The sequence below is a fragment of the Glycine max genome, chromosome 6, assembly GCF_000004515.6.
Source record: "Glycine max cultivar Williams 82 chromosome 6, Glycine_max_v4.0, whole genome shotgun sequence".
In the NCBI taxonomy this organism is placed as follows: domain Eukaryota; kingdom Viridiplantae; phylum Streptophyta; class Magnoliopsida; order Fabales; family Fabaceae; genus Glycine; species Glycine max.
The window spans coordinates 18594734-18621753 of NC_038242.2; the positions used below are offsets into that span (position 1 = coordinate 18594734).

The 27020-nt window shown below is 34.1% G+C and overlaps 1 protein-coding gene and 1 pseudogene across 2 annotated transcripts in view; one reads left to right on the top strand and one right to left on the bottom strand.

Annotated features, from left to right (window-relative positions):
• Positions 1–7942, top strand: part of LOC100798204 (flavonoid 3'-monooxygenase-like) — a 31254-nt pseudogene extending 23312 nt beyond the window's left edge.
• A 13137-nt stretch (positions 7943–21079) lies between these two features.
• The window catches only part of LOC100811503 (DExH-box ATP-dependent RNA helicase DExH14), a 56432-nt gene continuing 50491 nt past the window's right edge, over positions 21080–27020 (bottom strand). For both annotated transcript variants that reach the window (XM_003527061.5, XM_014776602.2), the window contains 3 exons: positions 22985–23134; positions 22513–22644; positions 21080–21449 (listed from right to left, as the gene is read on the bottom strand). In XM_003527061.5, coding sequence (XP_003527109.1) covers positions 21369–21449; positions 22513–22644; positions 22985–23134 — 363 coding nt within the window. In that variant the 3' untranslated portion in view covers positions 21080–21368. The remainder of the gene's footprint in view (positions 21450–22512; positions 22645–22984; positions 23135–27020) is intronic.

The window sequence follows — 27020 nt, forward strand, 5'->3', positions numbered from 1 at the left end:
TGAATCATTGTCATCCCATGCAATGTATGCTTTCTTAGTTCTTCTTTCGTCAAATCTTTTCTTTTCACTTTTCTCCGACCATTCTTCATTTGACGGACAGTTGACCTTGATGTGACCAATTTGGTTGCATTTGTAACACCTAAGGACTTGAGAATTCTCTTGTGATTTTCTTCCATTATTGAAATTCTAACGCCTATCAATTCTTCTTTTCTTGATGTATTTATGAAATTTCTTAACAAAGATGTAAAAATCTTCATCATCTGAATCTTCTTCTTCGTTTTCTTCTTGTATTGAAAATGAGGCTTTAAGGGCTATGCTTTTCTTCTTTTTGTCATTTTCTTCTTTCTGATTGAGGCGTTGAAGTTCCATCTCGTGTTCCTGCAATTTACCAAATAAAGTGGCAAGAGACATGGAAGAGAGATCTTTGCTTTCAGAAATGGCAGTTACCTTGGGCTGTCATTCCCTACTTAAACATCTTAAGACTTTATTAATTAAATCCTCATTAGGAAAAACTTTTCCTAATGATGCAAGATGGTTTACAATATATGTAAACCTTTTTTGTAAACTCTGAATGTTTTCATTTGGATTCATCCTAAATAACTCATATTCATGGGTAAGGGTATTTATTCTAGACCTTTCTACATCTGTGGTTCCTTCATGGGTTAACTGGAGAGTATCCCACATATCCTTGGCATTAGTACAATTTGACACTCTAAAGTACTCATCTATCCCTAAGGCTGAAGTGATGATATTTTTGGCTTTGAGATCGTACTGGATTTTTTTCCTATCTTTTTCTGTCCACTGATCTCTAGGTTTTTGGGTTGTAGTGCTTGTGCTTACATCTACTATAGTGGGTATATGTGGTCCTAATTCTATTGTTTCCCATATATTTAGATCTATGGCTTCAATGAATATTTGCATGCGGGTTTTCCAATAATGGTAACCCTCACCATTGAAAATGGGTGGTCTGTGAATGGAATTTCCTTCAGGAAACAAGGGATTTGAGGAGGCCATCCTACAAGAAACTTGCTCTGATACCACTTGTTGGATCGAGTGGCCTCAGAATAATTAAGAAGGGGGGTTGAATTAATTATTCCTAAACCTTTACTAATTAAAAAAATTACTCTTTTAAGGCTTTTACTTATGTTGTTAAGAGAATATGGAGTAGAAGAGAAACTTAACAGAAAGTAAAAGCGAAAATTAAATGCACAGCGGAAAGTAAAAGAGTAGGGAAGAAGGAAACAAACACACAAGAGTTTTTATACTGGTTCAGTAACAACCCGTGCCTACCTCCAGTCCCCAAGCGACATGCGGTCCTTGAGATTTCTTTCAACCTTGTAAAAATCCTTTTACAAGCAAAGATCCACAAGGGATGTACCCTCCCTTGTTCTCTTTGAAACCCTAGTGGATGTACCCTCCACTAGAACTGATCCACAAGAGATGTACCCTCTCTTGTTCTCAGTCAAACCCAAGTAGATGTACCCTCTACTTGTACCACAAAGGATGTACCCTCCAATGTGTTGAGACAAAGATCTCAGGCGGTTAAACCTTTGAACGCTTTTGTATTAGGGAATGGGAAGAATCAAAAGAATTCTCAGACTGTGTCGTGTTGAATTCTTTGACAAGGGAGAAGGGAGACACAAAAGAATTCAGGCGGTTAGTCCTTTGTTCTTTTGGAAAAGGGAGAAGAGAGACACAAAAAGAATTCAGACGGTTAGTCCTTGGCGAATTCTTTTTGGCAAAGGGAGAAGAGAATGAAAAGATGAATAGCACAAGTTTTCAAGGTTTGGAAAACCAGAAAACTTCAGAAAGCTTTCGGTACAAAGAAGAAGAAGAAGAAGTTCAAAGAGATTCAAGGCTTGTAAAGAATTGATTGGAAAGGTATTCAAGATTGTTGTTAGAAAGATTGATTGAAAATGCAAAACAAAGCTTTGCTTTTATAGACTCTTCATGTCTGGTCAAGAAGGCCATTCAGAAGAGTTATAACTTTTAGAAAAACTTAAAACCCATTTGAAAAAGTCAAAACTTTTTTGAAGAGTTACATCTTTAGATTTTTCAGAAACAAACACTGGTAATCGATTACCAAATAAGTGTAATCGATTACACAAAGCTTTTGAGTGAAACAATGTGACTCTTCACATTTAAATTTGAATTTTAACGTTCAAGGACACTGGTAATCGATTACCAAAACATTGTAATCGATTACAGCCTTTTGAAAATATTTGGAACGTTGTAAATTCAGTTTGAAAACTTTTTTAAACTCATTTTGTTACTGGTAATCGATTACAGCAATATGGTAATCGATTACCAGAGAGTAAAAACTCTTTGGTAAAGGTTTTTTCAAAAACTCATGTGCTATTCAAAGTTTTGAAAAAAACTTTTTAATACTTATCTTGATTGAGTCTTTTCTTCATTTTTGAATCTTGAGTCTTGAATCTTGATCATGAATCTTGAGATCTTGAATCTTGAATCTTGACTCTTGATTGTAGACTTTCTTCTTGAGTCTTGAATTCTTCTTGATTCTTGAACTCTTGACTTGTTCTTTGATTCACTTGAGTTGTTCTTTGATCTTTTGAGCTTTTTGTTCATCACCTTTGTCATCATCTTTTGTTGTCATCATTGTTATCATCAAAACACCTTTGAATCTTTTTTGATTCATCATGAAGCTTTGCTTCCACACGAACAACAAGATCATGTTGCAACACATTGAAATTAAGGCATCCTTTGAGACAAGTACACATGTGGTTGGACATGTTTTTAAAATTACGTTGTCTAAAAGGCTACTTGGCATGGTTTCAAGGTATGCTTTAAATTAGATTGTTGCTGAGTATGAGTGTGTACATTATGCTGGCAAAAATCCTTCTCGTTGTGGATGTGTGATGAGAACTACTCACGGCCTTTCATGTGTATGTGAGCTATCCAAATATGTTCTTGGTACCATCCCACTTGAGACAATCCATATGTTTTGGCAGAGGCTAAATTTTTCAGACCAAGGGTTATCTAAGCCCCAAGTGACCATAATTGAAGAGAAGGAAATCATATCCAAGTGATTTGAGGAGCTTGATGTTTGTGGCAAAGTAACTCTAAAGAGTAAACTTCGGAAAATTGCCTACCCTGATCTAAACTCTATGTGTCCTCCTGCAGAAAAGGTCAACACTAAAGGTGCACATAATGGATTAAAGAACTTGCCAAATGGTCTGATGAGTATATCAACCTCTTTCGTGGCATAGACAAATTTGAGGAATTAAAAAGGTCCTTACTTGTTGATAGATTATCCGTGGTATGTAATTTATGTTATGTTTTTTTAAAAAAAATTAGTTTAAATAAATGTCATCTGTATACCTGGTTCATGCAGGTTACTATGGATAAGTGGATGGATATAACCGACATGGGATATGTCGTTGCATCAAGGTATAATGTAATCCTTGTATCGTTGTCTCTACAACAAAGCATGACGTATTTTTCTTTTAGAAGTCAACCACCAACAGATTTTTCTGTGCATCACATAATATGTATTGGTCACGTCTTTGACAATCATTTTGTTCAGGTACATTCATCGTAATGGTATTTTTAAATTAATGAAAATAATTGTGTTATCATAACTTTAAATTGTTTGTGCATGTATAACAAGTTTATTTAAGAGATCGTTGTCCGTGACTGCCTCTAGCTTTGTTATGGTCTAGGAATTGTCATCCTCAGGCAAAGCAGTGGCCAACTCCATATATTAGTAGAATCCATCAGTACAAAAATTTGATGATGTTGAAAAGAGACTATGTTGATTTAAGTGAAGAGTGAACATTTAGGTTTCGAGGACATTGTAATGTCCTACATTAATTTATGATTATTTCTTACATTAAAGTTCACTGTTTTGGGTTACTATATTACTTAGGGTTTAGTCTTACGTGTGTTGTTAGAGTTAACTGTGACGTGAAACCAGGGTTTAGTGTTACGCTTTAGGGTTAAATGATTGATGTTTGGCAATAGTAATATAAAAAATAATTCAAATAAAATTGGTAAAACAAAAATGTTGTCAAACAAAATAAAATGATATACATAGTCTACAAATGATAAACATAGTCTTCATGCGTGATCCGTGCGCTGCCTTTGTCGCAACCTCACATATACATTGCGATCCACAGTGGCACCCCTAGCGATCCTTAGGTAGTCTTGCATGACCTCGTGTGCTTCTGTGCCTTCAGTCACTATCCTAATAGGTTGAGCACCCGCTCCAACCTTTCTACAATTGCTTGACAAGCCTCCTATGACATTGACAACAACAGATAAGGTATTACCATATTGCATAATTAAATTAAGTGAAATTAAGAATAACATATGTCTCATCTTGCATGACAGGTGGATGTCTAGGTGGATCACAGGGTTGTGTCGGCCTCATGAATGGATGTGAAATCATGTAGAACCAGTCCATGTAGTCCACTGCACATTGTCCAGGCATAACACAAATCTGAACCACCGGTGTAAGGTAGTCAGAGAAATGCATACATCTATCATCAATGTCTTCGAAGCACAGTTTTGGACCCGCACAGTATGGAATCATTTGAACATACCCAAATTGCCGCACCACGCTCTCTGGTCGATGTATGACGATAATGGGACCTTATCAGATATGTCCAGAAAAGCATGAAATAAGGTCAAACTCTCGATCTAGACGCTTCCGATAAGTTGATGCTGGTAGTGCCTTCGTAGAGGCCTTCGTAGATGTACAACGACAGGCACATTGTGACCTTTCATCATAGTCTGAGTCCGTAAAAGCCTCAACAATAGATGGAAAATGCTCATAAATCCAACACTACACAAATTTGATTAGAAAAAAAAATTCACATGAACATATTAAAAATAATTAAATAACAATCATTGACAAATACCTATAACAGTGATATATCCAGCAAGTTGTCTATCGCCACTCTTGCAAGCATCATTCAAATTATCATACATATGCACTAGGGCTATAGTTCCCCATGCGTAGCTTCCACTCTGATTGAGATCTCAGAAAGCATCCAAGAACACGACATGCACGTGTGTTACACTCTTGTTAGCAAAAAGAATGCAACCTAATAAATGCAATAAATAAGCTCGAGCTACTACAGTCCAGTGTTCGACCTCACATTTACTATGATAAATCTCTCATAGCCACGGTAGGCGTACATATACCCCATGACACTGTACTGTCTCAACTCTAGCTTCATCTTAATTAACTTCAAGTAACTCTACTAACATCAACATTGCTTCATCGATATGAAGAGTGTCGAAGTTGTGGAATGCGCCTATGATGGACAAATGAAGCAAAGAGGCTACATCATCGAGGGTGATGGTGACTTCTCCTACTGGAAGATGGAAACTGCTCGTTTCCTTATGCCACCTCTCCACAAAAGCTTATATAAGTCCCCGATCGCCAGTGTCCGATGAACATGCGATCAAAGGACTTAATCTTGTGGTAGCGACTAACCCTTCAATCTCAGTAGCAGGCCTTCCGAATTTCTATACCTTCCTTCCATGGGAGGATAGCTTCAATTCAGGACGTTCCTAAAAAAAATTAAATAATTTTAACAATAATAACAAATACTTATTGAAATATCATTTATTAAAAACTATAAATACCTCTCCATTCCTAACAATGACTGCAACATGATCAGCATAGGCAGTCAGCACTGCTGTATCACACAACCCGCTTGGAAAACCCTGGGCATCAACACCAACTTCTTTTGCATGTTAGAAGACCTCTTCATCTGCATCATTCACATAAGGAGCATCCTAAGCAACAACGCCAGCTTCCCGTTGCCTACGTGTAGATGTTGTGGGCCTTCGCCGCTGGGGAGCATAATCTAAATCACAATTATCTTCTCTCCTCAGGGCTCTTCCTATAACTCTGTCTAAGGCACAACCTAAACCTTTAGTTCTAACCATAATTTACAAATTTGCACACACATAAAAATTTGTCAAAATTCAAAAAATACTTAAATCAATTACAATACAATCATTTGTAAATAAAAAATTATTTTAGAGTTAAAAGAAAAAAATCAATATATTTGGAATGAAAACAAATTACTATTTAAAAACGTAATTCAAAATAAAAAATTATTTATTTATCTAATAAAAATAACTATTTACAAACAAATAATAAAATAATATATTTATATTTCATACAAAAAACTATTTAAAAACAAATACAAAACTAACATATTTATAGTTAAAATAAATAACTATTTCAAAACATAATTCAAAATAAAATATTTCTATTTAAAACACAAATAATACATATTTTTAAAACAAAATTAAAATTCAGATATTTAGAATTACAAAAAAAAATAACTATTTAAAATCATAATTCAAAAATACAATATTTTTTTATAAAATAAAAAATAACTATTTACAAACAAAAAAGAAAATAATATATTTATATTTCATAAAAAAACCTATTTAAAAACAAAAAGAAAATAATAGTTTTTATATAAAAAAAACTTTTACTATTAAAAAAATTTTAATTCTTTTTTTAATAATTTAAAAACAACATATGAATTACATAATCCATATATGTTATAAGGATCAGGTGATCTGTATAACTCATACGAATTACATAATTCTTATGAGTTTTACGGATCAGGTGATCCTTATAACACATACGGATTACATGATTCATACATAGCATATGAAACCCAACCACCACCCAACAACCATTAACAAAGGAGAAGGAAGCTTACCTTGACGGCAAAAGTGGCGGAGATGGAGATGTCCTCAATGCCGACAACGAAAGCAACCAATGGAGGCGGTGCGGAAAAGGAACCAAGAGGAACAAAGAAGATGAAGGCGAAGGTGTAGGGTGAAGAAGAGGAAGCGACAATGCAAATTGTACGAACGGTGAACAGTATCGCAACAACGTAGGGTATTAAAAATTTAAGTGAATGACATTTTTGTCACTTTACTTAAATTGTTGGGTGCACCAGCAATAATGCTGGGTGCACCTAGCAACTCCCTTCTCTAACTAGTTAGATAACCCCATGGGTCATTTTCTTTAAAAAAGAAAAGAAAGGAAAAAAAAATCCTTACCTAATTGTAAGGCCTATGTCTAAAGCACACTTGAGAGTTATAAATTTCAACCTAATCTCTTACTTTCATCTTTACTTGGAGGGACACATTTGACTTTCTATTTATTTTTAATCCTTACCTAACCACAATATCACATCTTAGAATCAATGGCTAAGAGATCCAGTATGAACGATATGCTTGAAGTACAAAAATACAAATCACTTATTGTTGATTATGTTCAATTTTTGCATAACATGTTTACGGTTGGAACTGACACATCATCAAGTACCACAGAATGGACCATCGCAGAACTTATTTGAAACCCAAGAATCTTGGCCCAAGTCCAACAAGAAATTGATACTACTATGGGTCAAGAGAGGAACATCAAAGAAGAGGACTTGACCCACCTCCCACACTTACAAGTTATGATCAAGGAAACCTTTAGGCTCTACCCATCAACCCCTTTTTCCCTGCCACATGTTGCCACCGAGAGTTGCAAGATATTCAGGTATCACATCCCTAAGGGTGCCACACTCTTAGTGAATGTTTGAGCCATAGCACGTGACCCAAATGAATGGGTTGATCCGTTGGAGTTTAGGCCTGAAAGGTTCCTTCAAGATGATGAGAAGGCAAAAGTTGACATTAGGGGAAATGACTTTGAGGTGATACCCTTTGGTGCTGGACGAAGGATTTGTGTGGGTCTTAGTCTTGGGCTTCGAATGGTTCAACTTCTAACTGCAACTTTGGTCCATTCGTTTAATTGGGAATTAGAACATGGGTTGAACCCAAAAAAGTTGAATATGGATTAAACGCATAGGTTAACACTACAGCGAGCTATGTGCCTCTTTCAGTGTGCCCCAAGCCTAGGCTTGCACCAAATATATACTCAATATTTTCCTAATTTTTAAGTTCTACATCTTGGAGCTTTGCTTTCTTATTATTATTGTTGTCCCTTCTTTTCTTAACGTGGATTTTAGTCACAATAAAACATATATGGTGGTATAGTATGTTAGACAAGTGGCCTCAGATATCTTAAGAAGGGGGGGGGGGTTGAATTAAGATATTACAAACTATTTCCCCAATTAAAATTCTATCAAGTTATAAATTCCCTTAATAATAAACTTCTTAAATATTGATTCAAATATAACAACTTAAATATGAATATAAAACTATAATAAATAAAGGAGTTTAAGGGAAGAGAAAGTGCAAATTCAGATTTATACTGGTTCGGCCACACCCTTGTGCCTACGTCCAGTCCCCAAGCAACCCGCTTGAGAGTTCCACTATCTTGTAAATTCCTTTTACAAGTTCTAAACACACAAGGACAATCCTTCCTTTGTGTTTAGAATTTTTTACAACAAGAGACCCTCGGTCTCTTAATCCCTTAGTGAATTAGAAAGAGAAGAAGAATGAATCTCTCTTGAAAGAGATAGATTTTACAATCTGAGCACTCAAATGATTCCTTAATGAATTGCAATTGAATTGGCCAAGGAATTCTTAAGAGGATAAAACGATTTTTCTTTTTGAGAGAATAAACACTTGTTGTTCTGAAAAACTCTTAGCAAATTCGTGTCTCAAGTCACATATATATAGGCCTTTGATGGCCATTCAAGAACCAAATTAAAAGATGTGACTGTTGAGAATATTTTCTGAAAATCTCCTCTGGTAATCAATTACAGTATGTGTGTAATCGATTACAAGCTTTAAAATTTAAATTAAAATGTTCAATAACTGCTGGTAATCGATTACCATATATGTGTAATCGATTACACAGTGCAAATTTTGAATTCAAATTTTAATAGCTGTTGTAAATCATTTTTGGCCACTGGTAATCGATTACGAGAGAGTAAATCTCTTGAAAAAGACTTTTTAACTTAAATTTCTTGGCCAAACCTTTTGCTACTTCAATTAGGAATTCCCTTCCTATTTAATATACCCTTCCTAAGACTCTAGAGACTGTCTTGATCATCCATCTTGAATATCTTTAATTTCTTTGTCTTGAATAAAGCTTTGAGAAACATGTGATCCTTTGGCATCATCAAAACATTCAGCTTGATCCTTCTCAAAACATCCAATGATTGAAATAGGTCCAGAAGTAGTGGTATGGACTGTGACAGTAGTGATATCCTTACATGTGGCTTCATGTGAGGTTGGTTAGGTTAGAGCCTCATCAACCTTATCTACCTAGTTCTCAGCAGCAAAAATTGCAGTGGACTCAGCCACTTTTCGTGCTCCAGCAATCACAACAACTGTTTCAAAACCATCTTGTTGGGTCTAGTCTTTTCTACCTATGCTTCAGCCTTTCTCTTAGCAGCAGCTTGCCGTCTAGCTTCTGCATCAACTTTGTACTTAACTTCAGTGGCCAATTTTGCTTTCCAGGCTACTTCATACTGAGCACTATCTGCTATCTACAACTCATGAAAGTGTTGGACCTGAACTTCCAATTCCTATATGCTCATCTTTTTGAGGTTGAAGACATGATGATTGAAGATGATGGGCAGCTTCTTCTGATGCTCGATGAGGTTGTCCTCATGGTTCTTCACAGAACAAGTGTTTGCATCGTCAAAGTGGTATACCTTGGTTGGACGCAATACTTGAATAGAATCCCTTTGGTTGCTAGAAGGCACATGTTCATAGTTGGAAGGGTCTACACTTTTGGCGTCTTTCCACACGGTATGATTCTATGAGGTCTTGCATAATCAAAATCAAGCTTCCTAATAAGCCTTTGACTCTGGAACAGATGCTTCCAGTCTCGTGGATGGTTGACCAATTGTACCTTCTAACCCCTGTTGGGAATTTCTTTGTTGATGTAAAGCTTTAAGCCCTTCTTTTTGCCTTCATCACAAATGGGTAGCCTTGGACAAGTTCTACCTGGCACCATCTTGATGTTAGTACTTCTATTAATATGGAGTCCCAGAGGGTAAGTAGTGGCCTAATTAGATATGTACATATACTTCAGAATGCCTCCAATCATGTCAAGATCTCGAGGAAAGGGTTTTAAGCATGCAGGATTTTAGGGGATGTATTTAGTGAGATGAGTCTAGATATGCACCTCCTTAGACCATTGGACTTGAGGAGTAAGATTCTCCTTTGACAGGTCCATTCTGATGGTTACTATAGGAGTGGTGAACCTTGGTGTCTTGGCAAAGAGATCATTAGAAGTGATAGTTATCTTATGCTTTTGCTTTGCTTGCTTAGAGGATGGATGAGTGGTTCTAGGGGTTCCACTGGACATCCAATGAGGACACATTTTGACTAGTTGGGATACACTGGTCTTGTCCATGAAGGGGTATCTAGAGCCATTATAACATCTGGAGGCAAGGCTTATATGCATTTGATGGAGTATGGATGTGATCATACCTTATCCATTGTGGTGTTGTCACAACTTTATGCTGTCGTTGGATGGGCTCCATCTTAGGACGCTGGACGATCTCACTTGGCCTGCCATAGTTCTATTGCTTTCTTGTGAAGAAGGCAACAAGAAACTTGTTGCATGCAATCTCCTCAGCTGCTGGTTGCTCCCGTGGTCTCTAGCTTCTCTTCCAAATGGATCCAAGTGTTGGAAACTTAGATGTGTTTATGGGGGAAATATGTTTCTTTGGCTGTGTTGGAGGTGGACTTGTTGGTTGTGGAGTGGGAATTGAAGTTTCCTCACTGTCAGATGAACTAGAGTTGTTGGAGGATGGTTGTCTTGCTGCTTCTTTTGAGGGGATGGGCTTGCGTCTAGCTCTAGTCTTCCTCTTCCTTGGAAAGAAAGAAGGAATTATGGGTTGCCCTTTTCAATTTTTTGGATAGTAGGTATTTGTTGCTCGACTTTGTGCTTCCTTGGGATTATTAGAGGGTCTTTGTCCTTTATTTCACTTAGATCCCTCAGCTTTTGAGCCTTTGAGGCTTGCTCAAAGATCTGTCTTTGACTCCTCCTAACTAGAGTGGTCTGTGGATGAGTCTTCTGAGTTTGCACTAGAAGAGAGGGTTTGAAAACTTCATGTTTCTTCTTCATCTGTTGCTCCTTGTTGACAATTTCTTCCTCCTCCTCAAGTTGTTGGGCTTATTTTCTACTTTGGACCTTGTCTTTTTGCTCCCCGAGGATCTTTTTGACTTTTTTGGCAAGGCCAAAGGCTTCCAGAGCCTTGTCTTCATCAACAATAGTCTTGGCTAGTTTCTTCTGCCTCTTCTACGGGATATCATCATGGTTCACTAGAGGAATAAACATGTTCCTCCTTATGTCTACCTTCATTACCTTTAGGTTGACAGCACTGAAGTGTTGGTGATGAAGGTTCCTTTGCTGCTGATGATGGACTGGTTGGAGTCCTTGTCCATTCCTTCAAAGACATAGAACACTTGGTATTCCTAAAGGAGTTTGTTGATAAGGGTGAAATAGTAGATGTCGTACGCTCTTCATAGAGTATTCATGCCCCTTAGGAAGTTGATGTAGATTGTATGTGGAAGGTTGAACTAGATCTTGTCCATTAGATGGAAGAGCACAAATTTTTATAGGTCAAACACAAAGTCTTTGAAGCCTATTTTATGCATAAAGCTCTTTAGAGTGACGTTGGACCAAAATTTTGCCATATCATATAGAAGATTGTATTGAATCTTCTTCTTCCCATCTGTTTCCTTGAGATTCCTGTCATAAAGAGCTTTTAGGACATGACACTCATAGGGCTTCTCCCAGTCTTCTTGGTATGTGCTTCCCTCCCTGATGCACCCGATGACCTGTGCAATGAAATCCATGGACAACACTACCTCCTTGCCAAGAACCTTGGACACAATGGTCTTCCAGTCCTTGAGTTGTGCATTCCTCCAAAACATCTCGATGAATTCTGGGTCGTTGAAGTAACCATGAATGCCACAATACATCAGTGTGTGTTGTATGTTGAGACCTAGCCCTTCTAGCATTCCTATGTCGAAGAAGTGCTCAATATGAATAGTAGGTTCACCCTCAGTGTAGACGGTGATTGCATCTTTGGTGATGATGGGCATGGCAGGAGCAGTGTTTTCACTGAAGCTTGTTATGGTGATTTTGTGAAGAAAGTTAGGGTTTTTGTGAGATTTTTCTGAGAGAAATATTGAAGATTCTTGAAAGATTGCAAAAATGATAGAGATAGACTGTTGTCCTGAATTAAGGTGTTTATAATGGAATATGAGCAGTTTCTCTAGGCTTTTAAAAGGTAATTAAGAGGCATGTTACTCAAGGATAACTCAACAATAAAAAATGCAACGTTTTAATAAAGTGTAGAGTTTTGAAAATATCCCTCATCCACTTATTAGTCGTCCAGTCATGCATGTATGTATGGCCATTGGACGATATGTCCTATGGATGCAAAATGTAACTTTGTCAAGAATTTAGGCATTAATCGTTCATCTACAAAGTCTATTCCAAGTTGACTCCTTAACAAAACCAATCTTTCTTCAATAAGGGGTTTTACAAAAATTTTAGCAAGCTGACCATCATTGAGTACAAACTATAGTTCCATTATTCCCTTCTGAACACGATCTCTAAGAAAGTGATGCTTAATCTCTATCTGCTTGGCTCGTGAATGCAAAGTTGGGTTTTTAGAAATACTTATTGCAACCTTATTATCACAAAAGATAAAGATGTTTCCTTCAATTATGTTATAGTTTTCCAGTTGATTCTTTATCCAAATCAATTGAGTACAACAACTTGCTCTTGATATGTATTTTGCTTCTACAATGGATAGTTCTACTTATCCTTGCTTCTTGTTGATCCCAGTGACTAGGTTTCCACCAAGGAAATGGCAACTTCCACTAGTGCTTCTTCTTTCAAGCTTGTCACTAGCATAGTTAGCATCACAATAACTGATCAACCTAAATTCCTTTCTATGCTTAAAGAAAAGACCAAGGTTAGGAGCTCCAATTAACTATCTAAATATTCTCTTTACAACAATTAAGCGAACTTCCCTTCGGTCTTTTTGGGATCTGGCACATAGTCCAACACTGAATAATATGTCAGGTCTGGATGCAGTTAAGTATAGTAAGGATCCAATCATGGCCCTATATTGTGAGTTGTCAACTTTATTGGATTCCTTGTCTAGTCCAAGACATGTTGTTGGATGTATAGGATGTTGGACAAGTGACCTCAATAACTTAAGGGGGGGGGGGGTGAATTAAGTTTCAAAATTTTCCCACTAACAAACCTTAACCCCCTTTTAAATGATAAGCTCAAAATGCAAAAGAAGAAGCAACAATCAATTTAATCGATGTTCTTTAAACGTGCAAGAAAAAATTGATTGCAATAAAATAAATGAGATAAGGGAAGAGAGAAATGCAAACTCAATTTATACTGGTTCGGCCACTTCTCGTGCCTACGTACATGGTTTTGAGATTTTCCACTATCTCTGTAAATCTATAGACTTCGAAAACACCTTGGGATCCCTCACCCTTGTGTTCAATATTCTCACAATCCAAGAGACAACCAGTCTCTTGATTATAACTGAGTTTCTGAGATGAACAGAAAGATTTCTCTCCTTTAGAGTAGATGATACAAATTGAAGATCCTAGAGGAATTCTCAATAGATTTGCAAGTGTTTGGCCAAAAGTTGTTTAGAGAGCATTTGACAATTAAGTTCTCTTTGAAAACTCTCTTTCTTACTTTTTGAAGTCAGACACACATATATATAGGCTTATCGTGCCTTTTCAATATGGTTTGAAGAGATGTGTCTTTTCAAAAAAGTTTTTCTGAAGTTTTCTCACTGGTAATTGATTACATAGTTATATTTTGAAGGGTCATGACTTTTCCAAGTGTTTTCTTAAGTGCTTTTACTGGTAATCAATTACAAACATCTGGTAATCGATTATAAGATTCAAAATTCAAATTTCAAAACTCTTTTGAAAAGTTTATTTCCAAATTTGTCTCTAGTAATCGATTACACTGCCTGGTAATCGATTACCAGTGCCTTTGATCTCTTGGAAACAATTTGTTTTGAGGAAAAAAACCAATCAACCAGTGAGATTGTTTGAGGCCTTATCTTTTTCTTGATCTTGTTTGCTTAACCTTGAATTAATCTTGAAGCAATGCTTAACCTTTGAATGTTTGTTGAAGCAACCTTGTTTGATTCTACTTTGGCATCATCAAAACCCTGTATTCATACATTCACATGGGAGTCTTCATTTCTTTTGCATCTTCCAATTTGAACTTCTTAAGAAGTTCCTTTATATATTTGGTTTGAGGAATATGGATTCCATTGTTGGTTTGTTTAATCTGTAGTCCTAATAAGAACTTAAGCTCTCCCATCATACTCATTTTTAATTCAACATGCATTAACTTAGAGAAATCCTTACATAGAGGTTCATTAGAAGCACCAAATATAATGTCATCCACATAAATTTGAACTGATATAAATTGAGAGTCATAATTCTTGTGGAACAGAGTTGTATCCACTTTCCTCTTTCAAAGCCTTTGTTCAAAAGAAATGAACTAAGACGTTCATATCAAGCTTGAGGAGCTTGCTTTAGTCCATACAATGCTTTATTGAGTTTTAAAACATAGTATGGAAAAGTGTTACTCTCAAACCCAGGGGGTTGTTCTACACAAACTTCCTCTTGTATTAGTCCATTGAGGAATGCACTTTTTATGTCCATTTGATATAATCTCATTTTTGTATGAGCTACACATGATAGTAAAATGTGAATTGCCTCTAGATGAGAAATAAGAGTAAAAGTTTTTGCATATTTTATATTTCTCACAACCTTACTTGCCTCTAGATGAGAAATTAGATCTAATCTTATCATTTTTTTGGAATTGTTCGAGTTCTTCTTGCATGGCTTTGACCTAGTTCTCATCTTCCATTGCATCATCAATATACTTTGGTTCAAAATTTGAAATTAATGTTATATAACCTTATTGCCTAAGAGATCCTCTTATTAGGAATTTGGTTGAGGGATCTCCAATGATTTTACTTTCTGGATGATTCTTCCTTAAGGTTTGTCTAGTTGGTTCTCTTTCTTCTTGAGGTTGTTCTGTTTCTTTATTGGACATGTCTGTTACTATAGATTGTTCTATTAGTGGTCCAATGCCTTTGTCTAGTCTCATATCTACAATAGATTCATCCAACTTTGATATTTTTGTATTAGACTTTGTGTCATTAAATCTTACATGGATAGCTTCTTCCATGATTGAGGTTTTAGAGTTGTAGACTCTATATGCCTTGGATGTTTTAGAGTACCCAAGTAATGTCCCATTATCACATTTAGAGTCAAACTTTCCCAAGTTGTCTTTAGTGTTAAGAAGAAAGCATTGACTTCCAAAAGGATATAGATATGAAATGTTAGGTTTTTGTCCTTTCCCCAATTCATAAGTCCTTTTTAGAATAGGTCTTATATGACAAAGAATAGACTCTTTTAAGCTTAGTGTATTTCTACAAATGTTGTTTTTTTTTTTCTCTTTTCTTGATTCACAACTTTTGTTTTTCTGTACGTGTTCCTCTTTTTTCTTTGAATCCTTGATGTCCTATTTATAAAGAGAGGCTTGTAATTGTGGAGAGTATTTTCAGTATGGAATAATGTGATTGTTTTTGAGCTTGATCTTGTTTCTTAGAATAATTAGATATCACGTGTTTTTGTTTGATAAGATTAGAACTTTCCATAACTATCATTTATAACTCAATATGGTCGTTAGACATATAAAATGAAATATAAGATAGATTGGTAGATATGTTCCTTTTAAACAAAATTATATAAAATGTCATAAACTGGTAAATTCAAATAAACGCGCATATTCCAATTAGTGTTTGGATAGACTGGACAAATACTTCCTGCTTCCAGCAGACAAGATATTCATTCATGAACAAGTCTTACTTGGTGTTGCTTCTAGTCAATAAACCTGTTGACTTACATGTAACATAATGGTTAACACAAATTTATATCTTTATTTTCATCAAAACCTTAAGAAATGTCTAGGTCATCTAGTGATGGATCATCTGGTATTTAACAAGGGTTAAAATATATTTGTGAACTGGGGATAAATTTCATGAATAATTAGATTACTTGAGTTTATTATATTGAAAGAAAGGGAAACCAAGTCCAACCCTGGTAATCCAAACCTTCCATTTCTCACAACAATACAATGATCATTCTATTACTACTCTCTTTTACATTGTTTTTGTTCTTACATTAGTCATTTATTATTCAAACACAAACCCTTTTGAGAAAATACTTTACAAAACCTTAGTCTTTTGATTAGAATTGTCTGGATAACCACTAGTTCCTTGGGAGACGATTTAGACATAAGTCATAATACTACATCGAAACTTGTGATTTCACTTGATCATACGAAAAATTCTTAACAGTCTTCATCTTTATACTATAAGATAGTGATATGCAAGCTTCCTAGGGTCGTCAAACAAAGTATATCTATATTCCTCAATCAAAGTAAATTGGACTAGATAGAAGTCTTTCGACAAATCAACTATTATCAATCTTCCAACCTTGCCCAGTCTTTTTGAAGATTAACCTCCAACTTTTGAAATTTAAACGTTTCCCCAAGACATGAACCACTAGTGATCCCTTCCATGGCCTACACCAATCTTCAAATTCACTATTAGGTACCACTGGGCATGGGAGGAAATCTTTCATTGTTTTTTTATCCTTCTCCCCACCTTCTCTAGCATCCTTATCACCCCCTGGTTCTCCATTTTCAGCAAAAAGTGGTTCAATAATAAACTTAGACGTACCTAGTGTTTCCAAATCCTTATCACCTATTTCTCCCTCATTTACACTTGTGTTTCCCTCCCCAAATACTTTTTTCTGGCTCCTTTCTCTTTACTTTTTTAGTGTTTCTCGGTGGTATTTCTCCCTCCGCCCCTTGACCCATGTCTCTCAATAAAACCCTACCAGAGCTCATTTTTTTATTTGACTAAGATAGCAATGGATTGAGATAATTCTTTTGTTACTAAAACTTCATGCATCACCAACAAGTAGAAACCACATGTTTTGTGTGGTCACTCTTAAGTTTTCCAAGCAATCAATTAGTCCAACACTTACTTATGAGCTGCATTGGCCACTTTTTTCTTTCCGAGACATTGGCCACTTTTTTTAATCCTTACCTAACAGCAACAACTCAATTAAAGCCTACTTTTTTTTTTTCTCACAACAATTAAAGGCTGCTTGTGACTACATTTTCTCGTTAGAGAACAACATTAAACTTTTCAAAACCAAAAATTAGAGGAAAAGGAAAAAAAAAAAATCCTTACCTAACAACAAGGTCTCATTTTAAATCCCACTTGTTTGGGACTAAATTTCAACATTATCTTACTTCAATTCTTACTTCGAGGGAGACATTGGACTTTTTCTTTATATAATGCTCACGTGAAGGCAACACTCAACAAGAAAATTGTCTTAACAACTAGAATAATGTGTGCAGTATGGGTGACGTTAGGCCTGGACCTATGGTCAAATATGACTCATGGTGGTTAGAATAAAAGAATCTAGAATAATTCATTATCGCAGTTATTTTTTATATATTTATATATTTTGTTACTAATAAAAAATAAAATATTTTATATCACTCATCAAAACTTAGGCTATGTTTGGTTAAAGGAAAGAAGAGAAAATAGGAGGAAAAAATGTGTTACATGTGCATCCTACACCTTCTACATTATATTTTAATTAAAAAAGTATTTTTATTTTCTCTATTATTATCCTTTAAATCAAACAATATTAATTTTTAACTTTTAGATTATACAACACTGAACTATTTCATTTTAGTTTTATTTAATATATTATTTAGTATAAAAAACCATTATTATAGAACAAAGTAAAGTAATTTTAATTATCATTTCACAACCATATTTGATTTTGCCTTTACAAGTAAATGATTTTTCTTAATAAAGATCAGTTAACATAATAGTGGTAAGAGATTTGAATAGGTCATTTAAATTTTTGTTATTAAATACACAATTAGAAAATGAGATTTTTCAATCAAAAATTATTGAAACAAGTGATTCGGTAGTTGGGTCCGTAAACAAAGTTTAGGGTTCGATCTCCAACTTGGACATGAAATGACAACTAGATGTACCACTTTATCTAAAAAATGACCCTACTTGATAGGATGTGGATTACACCATCATTGCGAGCGATAAATTCTCTTTTCAAATATTTAACATAATTATATATAGTGGCGGATGACCGTTTGGGGCAGAAGGGGGTTTTGGTCCCCCGTGATTATTTAAAATTAAAAAATTAATAGGTTATTATTTAATTTTTAAAAAAATAAATCTATTTTTCTATTCAATAATTAAAAAAATATATTTTGAAACTGAATAATGTATTTATTTAAATTTAAATTATTGTATAATTAATTTTTATCTCTTAACTCTTTTAATTATAAAATCAAGAGTAATATTTTATTTAAAATCTTATCTATATTTTATCAAATTTTAGTTATTATATAATATTTTTTATCTCCTAACTTTTTTAATTATAAAATCAATAATAATTTGATTAATGTTTATTTAATGTTGCAATATTGGCAAGAGAAAAATATATTTATTTAATGTTTTAGTGATAAGACTACTCTTTATAATCAGACGAAAGATGAATTTTTATTGACTATATGTTGATATACGTTGAAAAAAATTTGTTAAAAAATTAACATAAACTCAATCATTAATTATTTTTGTGGCATATAAGAAAGACATTCAATTTTTTTATATATTATTAACGTAATTTAACTATTGAAACATCAAATTATGAATATTTTATATAAAATGGATGGTATAAAGTTGTCTAGATGATTTTTATTTTTTGTGGTTGATCTCCTGGTAGTTTGGGTCCACCCATGATTTATATTCAATACTCAAATTTAAGACTACTAGTTTCATTCATAAACCAAGGGGGACATTTGGTGTAAGAAAGGTTATTTTATGTCCGAAAATCATGTTTCTTAAAAATCATAAATACGAGAATCATGGTTGAATAACTAAAATTTGTTTAGTTAGTCATAAATATTGAAATAGACATTTATATAAGATTTTTGGGAATCAAAGATTAACATGATATTTTTACCAAAATTATAAATTGTTTACCAAATTAAATGATCTAATAAGAGTAACATGAAAAACTTGAATTATTTTTACCGTATTAAAACTCTTTTTTTATCTCGTAAAAATTAGATTTCCGCCCATTATCATGGGAAAGTTTTAGTAGAAAAATTAATTAAAAAAAATGATTCCTAGGAAAGTTAGATTTCTAGGAGTGGTTTTTAGAATATACATACTAAACATAAGAATTTAAGGTTTTAAACCTTAGATTCATGGGGAACTTAAGAGAATCTCCCTACTAAATGCCCCACAAGTGCTACATTTAGTCTCTTCAACATTAACACAAAATATTGTCTAAGTTTCTTTAGGCTCTACAACAAAGAAATCGAGATTTTTCAAGTATTCTTTAAAATTAAGCCTCTCGAGACTTTCACAAAGAAATATCTTTTTGAAACTTAATTGTGAGAGTTTAAAAATTAAGCATGTATTTAAAGCTTTGTGAATACAAACCTTTATATGAGATCATCTATATAAAGAGTGAGAGAGTGAGAGTATGGACGAACCAAGAATTATACAACCAGGGAGGCAATTATCGTAGTAATTAAACATAAATTATTTTTTAAAAACCCAAAACTACAAATGTTAATCATCTGTTTCATATTTTATATAAAAAAAATCTTCATGATTTTATAATAAAAATTATTTACATCAACTTTGTTTTTTATGAAAAAGCCGTGTTAATTTTGTTATAAAATCTGTTAAATCAGAATTAATTACATTACTTTCCGTATTATCCTTTTTAATAATAGTAGCCAAAAAAACATGAAAGAAAAGTTTGCTTTCAAATTGTTGACAGGTAGGAGAAGAAAAATATTGTATTGTTACAATGATCAATGTCCTACAAAGTAAATTTCGACAAACATCTAGTACCAAATACTTCCTTTGTCCTACTTATAAGAATCAAATTAAAAGTCTTGCTTGATTCTTTTGAATCTAAAATATTTCATGCATTATTTTTTTTTTTACAATAGTATCTTTAATTATTTCTCTAAATTTAATAAATAATAAGTAGAATATATTAAGGTCATTCTTTATACGTCATATATTAATGTCATTGATTCTGTGAGTCTAATTTTTTTCTCATAGGCAGAGCCTATTCACATATATATCCAATACAAAATTAAAGTAAGTATATTAATGATGAGATATAAAAGAACTAAAGTCAATAAAAATATTTGAAAAAGAACAAGAATATGCCTTAAATATTAGGGGTAATGACATATATGACAATAAGAATAAAAGTAAAGTTGACATAAACAAAAAAGTATATGCAAGAATAGTGATAAAAGGATAGAATAATTGTTAGTTCATCTCAAAATTCAAACATCAAATTATGAATCCCTTATGTTCATAAAGACAAACTTAACTCATTGGCAAGGTTAATAATAAAGTCTTTAATTCTAAAACATAGTTGTAGTAAAATCAATATAAAAATAAGGTTAATAAAGTCATAACTGCAATTTCAATTATTTATACCCTGAGTGAGGGATAACGTATTTGAGTGTACACATTGTGTTTGTCATCGTAAGTTCTCTTATTATAAAAGTTTGAAGGAATGTCTGCTCTAAGATGCATTAAATGCATGTGAGGGGATATCATTTAAACTTTAAAGTTGAGGAGAGAGAGATTTACTCCGTATGTAACATAGACCGTTTATAGTTTATACCAAAAAGATATTCTTCTCTTTCCCGACACGCATAAGGCACATTCTACATTTTTTTCTTTGTTGAGTTGCTTTTAGTACTTACTTTTGAAGCGACAACTTGATATATAATCAAATAAGCGAATAACGAGTTTCCTAGCATGTTTTTTCCCCAGGCAAGCAGTTGAAGCCACTAATTCTTACTGTTTCTTTATATGCTTGAACATCATAATATGTATTTACACTTGCAGCCGAAAGACCACCCCATTAGATAACGTGTATTACTCGCATATAAATGCTGGATTTTTTATGCTTGCGGAGATCCATTCCTTCACAATTTATAAATGTTCAGACATCTTTCAATCCTTGCACTGTAAACCTTTATACTTACAAATGGCGACACGACTTGGAAAATAAATAAAGAAAATCTAAAAACAAGATCATTATGATTACCTATAAAACAATTAAATGCAAGAGATTGCAAATCCTATGGATATACATATTGACTTTTTCTCAAGTTAAAAAAAAACATTTTTTGGTACAACCTGGGCAGCCCCAACCCTCTTCAAGAAATCTTACGTTTACGTTGTATGTACAATGGCACTGACCAATGGTGTCTCCACTACTTAACATACATCAAGTTCTTCAATGGAGTGTTCTTGTTCAAATCCAATGTAACAATCGGAGACTAAAATCAGTTTTACGCCCTGCAAGACAATATTAGCAAAACATACAAGCAAAAGGTATTCAGTAACAACGAAAGGTAAACCTGATGGCAATTTAGTCAAATTACAAATTAAATAGCTGTCAAAATAAATCTATTAAATCGAATGTTTGCTTCTTAAAATTATCCATGCTTAAGACATGCTACAAGCTGAAGTGGAACAAATTTACATGTGTGTAAATATGCACTAGACACTAATGCCAAATGTATGTCTCTAAAGTTTCCACAAAAAGGTTTTTTCTCAATTGAAAAATAAAAATAAGGAATTGAAGGGAGAGGTCATAAATAGGGAATAGAAAAGAGCAGGCGGCAAAGCTCAGTTTGTTACACTTTCAAGGCCAATTTTGTTAACCCAGGCTTTTTCTGTTAGTGCCAAAAGCTTTTCATGGTTCTAAAGTTGGTGTCTTCCATTCTATTGTACATCATACATGAAGAACAAATATTGGCTACATATAGAAGCACAGGGAAGCCCCAAAGCTACGGAAGTCAAGTAATCTTTTAACTTTCTTACTCTCTTGTTTATAATACTGTGGGAACAAAGTTGTTGAAATAACATAAATCAAAGTAGATACTGTTGCAAACCATTATAAATAGAAGCAGAATTAAAATCTTCATAGTTTATAAGCACAGGGCTATCTTGGTCAAATTACAAGGGCCTGAGTGACAAAGTTGCTGGCACCTCCGCTGCCAATCTTTAAAGGTGTTTTTGGCAAGAAGTTCAAAATGAACAGTTGAAAATTAGGGAGACAAATGTTTTAATTTTTAGTTGCTGGAAATAGGTTATAGGTAGAAATGGAAATGTGATGGTTGAATATTTTCATTTGAGCTTCTGACATTATCCCTTTATTATTTCCAGGCCCATTTTGGATGTTAAAAGGCCTTGCTGATGGAATGCAAATGGTGGACACTTCATTTAAACCCTGTTGAAAACAAATATGGGAGAAATTGTGTTTCTTGTGTATGCAGTCCATGTTATTTACACCATGAGTGCAGGAAGTACAAGAGCTGAAGGGGGAACACAGTTTGGATGAACAGAATCTATTTACCTGAAGATTAGCTGGAGTCAGAGGCAACTTCATTGAGGTAACTAAGTGATCTGAAACAGAAACTCTTTTCAAAGCATATAGCTCAGACGTAGAGGTATTACCAAGAACCAACCACCATTGTTCCTCTTTTATCTGTAGTAAAGAAAATTGTAAATAAAATTTATGGCACAGACTACAAATCATAAAAAAAAAAGGCTTAAATACCTTTTAGTCCTTACAATTTAGCACCTTTTTGCTTTTTGTCCTTGTAATTTATGTATGTTTTGATTTTCGTTCTTAAAGCGGTTTTAGATAGTGTTTTTTTCACTTTTCAAAGCACTATCTAAAGTGCTTAAGGATAGAAGGCAAAAAAACAATTTGCAAGGACTAAAATAAAAAAAAAAAATTGCAATGGTAAAAAGCAAAAACGCGCTAAATTACAAGAACTAAAAATGTATTTAAACATTAAAAAAAATTCAAAAGAAAAAGAGACCTTTGGAAATCGAGGTACAAATGCTCTAGAAGAGTGTCGTCTAGAATTGGTCTTCTCTAATCTAACAGATAATATGCGAGACCTGTCACCATCAGTGTCCTTCCTCTGAACTTTTAATTTCATTTTAACATGAGGGAAATGCTGAAGATCCTGGTCCAAAAAAGAGAAACAACATATATAAACAGAAAGAGGTGATATGCCAGCCAGATAATTATTTTTCAAACATATTTTTTTTATATATAAAAACACCTGAAAAGGAGAAAAATTAGTTGTCCCAAACACGCTCATTATGAAAATATAACATCTATATGCAGCAATTACCTATAACATATAAAAGATGCTCAAAGAAAAATAACTGGTATATATAAGACAACCTATAATGTAGTTATTAACTTCATCATTAAAGCCTGGTTTTGAGGAGAGCAAGCTTAGTAGCTTACATAGTGTATATTAGAAATGAATTTGACCTAATTCAACCCTAAAATCTAGTTCAAGGGGGAAGGATTGCCAAAGTCTTACAAGGAGTATTCTAGCCATATTTAGGGTGTGTTTGTAAAAGAGCTATGTTTAACATAACTTAAGTTCATCCGATGAGATTAAAAAAAAAAGAAGTTACTTCTTCATTGCGAGCATTGGGATGTTTGAATTCTGTTTCAATTGGCAAACCAAACGCACACTTAGTCAATGTGGGACATCTTAACACACTCACCTTACACCACATCTATAGCCTATAGGTGACCCAAGTCCCACAACATCAAGACTATACTAGAAATGGGTTTTTCCAAACTCAACTACAAAAGCTAGCTCATAAAAATAGATTGCCCAAGTCGTGTAAGGAGTATATGGGCCAGATTACTAGACAATGTGGGACATCTTAAGAGGGTAAAACTCTACAGTTCTTGTAAACCACAAACATCTAATTATCAATTATTCTTTTTTTTTTATCTATGGGAATCGAAGACAGTGTTAAGGGGTTTATAATATCTCATGCACTCTGCTCAATCAACCGAGCTAGACCCCCTTGACTATCAATTATTCTTTGCAAATAAAGTTAATATTAATAGCATTATTTCAAAATTTGATATGGTGCAACAATTTATATTTATCATTCCTAAATATTGGCATGAGGCAACAGACACCAAAACTGCTATGGAAGAATGGCTTTTATATTAAATTTTGGATGAAAATTAAATCATTAATAGTTTATACTATATAAATATAAATGCTCAAAAACAAAAAACAAAAAAAAATACCCAAAACTACACATTGATAATTAACAATCAAACTCAGTTTTAAGCTAAATACAAGTATTGAAATATGTTATAAGTAAACAGCAGAATTCTCTAATTAATTCTATGGGAGAATTTGTGGAGGGCAGATGGGAATGGAAGTTATCTTGGAGAAGGGACTTTTTTGACTATGAAATACAAATGGCAGCTGACTTTCTAGAGGAGATTGATTCTGCTCACATACACCAATCCAACAGGGATATTCTATGGTGGAAACCAGATCCTAATGGTGTGTTTTCAACAAGATCCGCTTACAAGGTGCTGCAGGGGGCTCATCATAGTGTTAGTCAAGACAATGTTCTAAACACCATGTGGAAACTGAAAATTCCTCCAAAAGTGAGTGCTTTTTCGTGGAGACTCCTCAAGAATAGACTACCCTCTAGGGACAATCTCAGAAAGAGACAGGTCACAATGCCTACTTATAACTGCCCTCTTTGTGATCATGAAGAAGAATCGATTAATCATCTTATTTTCAATTGTACAATGACAAGGAGACTTTGGTGGGAGCCTTTGAGATGGGTTAATAGAGTGGGTCCTTTTTCCACAGACCCAAAGAACCACTTTTTGCAATTCACTCAATGGAACAGCAAAGCTAGTATAAACAACAGATGGAAATTTCTGTGGTTAGCTCTATCCTTCTCCATCTGGCATCATAGAAATGCCATGATCTTCAAGAACCAGCCGTTTGACCCTGGAAAGGTTATGGATGATACCTTGTTCCATACTTGGTCTTGGTTAAAATGTGCAGAGAAGGACTCTCAAATGCACTTTAACTTCTGGTCAACCAATTTAAAGGATGTTTTCTCCTAGAGGGGTTGGGTTTGTATGGCTCTGTGGGTTGCTTTTGGTTCCTACTAGTGGGGCCGTCTTGGTAACTAGCTTACTTTTATCCTTGTATCTTCAGTACACCTAGTACTGAATTCTTTTATAATATATAATATATTGATTTTTGCTGTGCAAAAAAAAAAAAAATACAAGTATTGAAAGACAAAAACAGAGAACAAAAATGAAATCATGAAAGATGAGCAGGAGTGAGAATGTCTGCTGCAACAAAATGAAAAGCCAGAACAGTCTCAGAGAGAACAGAACAGAAATGGCATAACAAAGCACGAGAGAACAAAGCAAGGCCAGAAAAACCAGGATGACAACAGAAAATGTCAGCAATAGCTGGAGATCGCACCATAGAACAGTTGGTCAAGTTTCAGACATACAAGGGCCACATGATTGTTTCAGATTGAAAATGGGAGGGATGTAATCCTGAGATTAGGGTTGTTCAATTCAAACTGAACCAAACAGTGGCAAACTGTTTCGAACAGCATTTGTAGTTTGCCCCAACTGAACTGTCAAACAGTTGGTGCGAACTGAACCGAACTGTTTTAGATGCGGGTCGAACTGAACTGAACCAGTTCAAACTGAACTACTCTCTGAAATGCTCCAAGCTAGTCCGAACTGTTTTTAAGAGTCATTTATTTTGAAAAAAATAACTTTTTATTTTCACTTTTAATTACAAAAATATCACATTGGTTAAACACTTAAACTTTATAGCTTTAGATTTTGTAATAATTCCTATTCTCATTGAAGAATTATCCATAACACTAGTTTCTTTAATTATAACATTATTAAAATATAAGTTCACGTTTATTTTGACACTATTATTAAAAAAATACCACGTTTTTTTTACTTGAGAAGATTTTCTTTTGACATTTATATACTGAGATTCATATTGGTGTCCAGTGGACTACACATAAATATATATAACATAGAAGTTATTTTATTTTATTTAAATATTTTTTATGTTTTTCTTTAATAGTATATGTAAATAATAATATGTCAGATCTTTTTAATATTTATTATATTATCATGCTATTAATTAATTAACAAACTAAATAATTTACTTTTTTTATATTGGTAACTATAAATTTAATAACTGTTTAACCAACTAAATAATATTGCTATAAAAATAATAAATTAATCAATTAACTAACTATTATTTATGCCATATTGTTTGAGATCTTCCACATTAATGATCAAAAAACGGTTATTTGAAGTAAATCTCGAAAGCCCTGTCACTGTGCTAGAAAGATGCCATGCCCATGTTCAAAGCAGAGTCGTAACTCGAGCGAGTAGATGGTCTTCCGCACAGCAGTTTTCTTGAAGCAGATCAGTTTTTTAAAAACTGAACTGACTAGCAGTTTGGTTCAGTTCTTAATAAAAAATAGTTTAGTTTTTTTCTTACCAGTTCAGTATCAGTTCAATTCAATTCTTTTTGCCCACCCCTACACCCGTGAGGTCTCTAGACACAGTGTTTTCTGTTCTTCAATAATATGGTATATGGGGGTAATGGTAGTTGCAACTGCAACAGAATTGCACAATTTCTGGCCCTACAGCAGCCATGACATGGAAATAGAACATAAATTGAAAGTGGTTGCTCTTACAAATTGGTCATAGGGCCTAACTCAACCCCAAAAAACTAGCTTGTAAGGTGAGGACTGCCCAATCTTTATAAACTTTATATAAGCCACATGTTTAGTTGATGTGGGACTAATCCACCACCCTTGAGGCTGCAATTAAGGCAACCCAAACTAATTCAGGCTAGGGGTGACCGCAATTAGGTGGCTTCTAACAGTTGCATACTCTCCATGACGATAGTGGCACAATTCACAGGCCCAATAGAAAACAAGGACAATCTATGTATGCCAGGAATTAGAGTATCAGGCTCCTAATCCCAGTCAAATAAGGGAACAAAA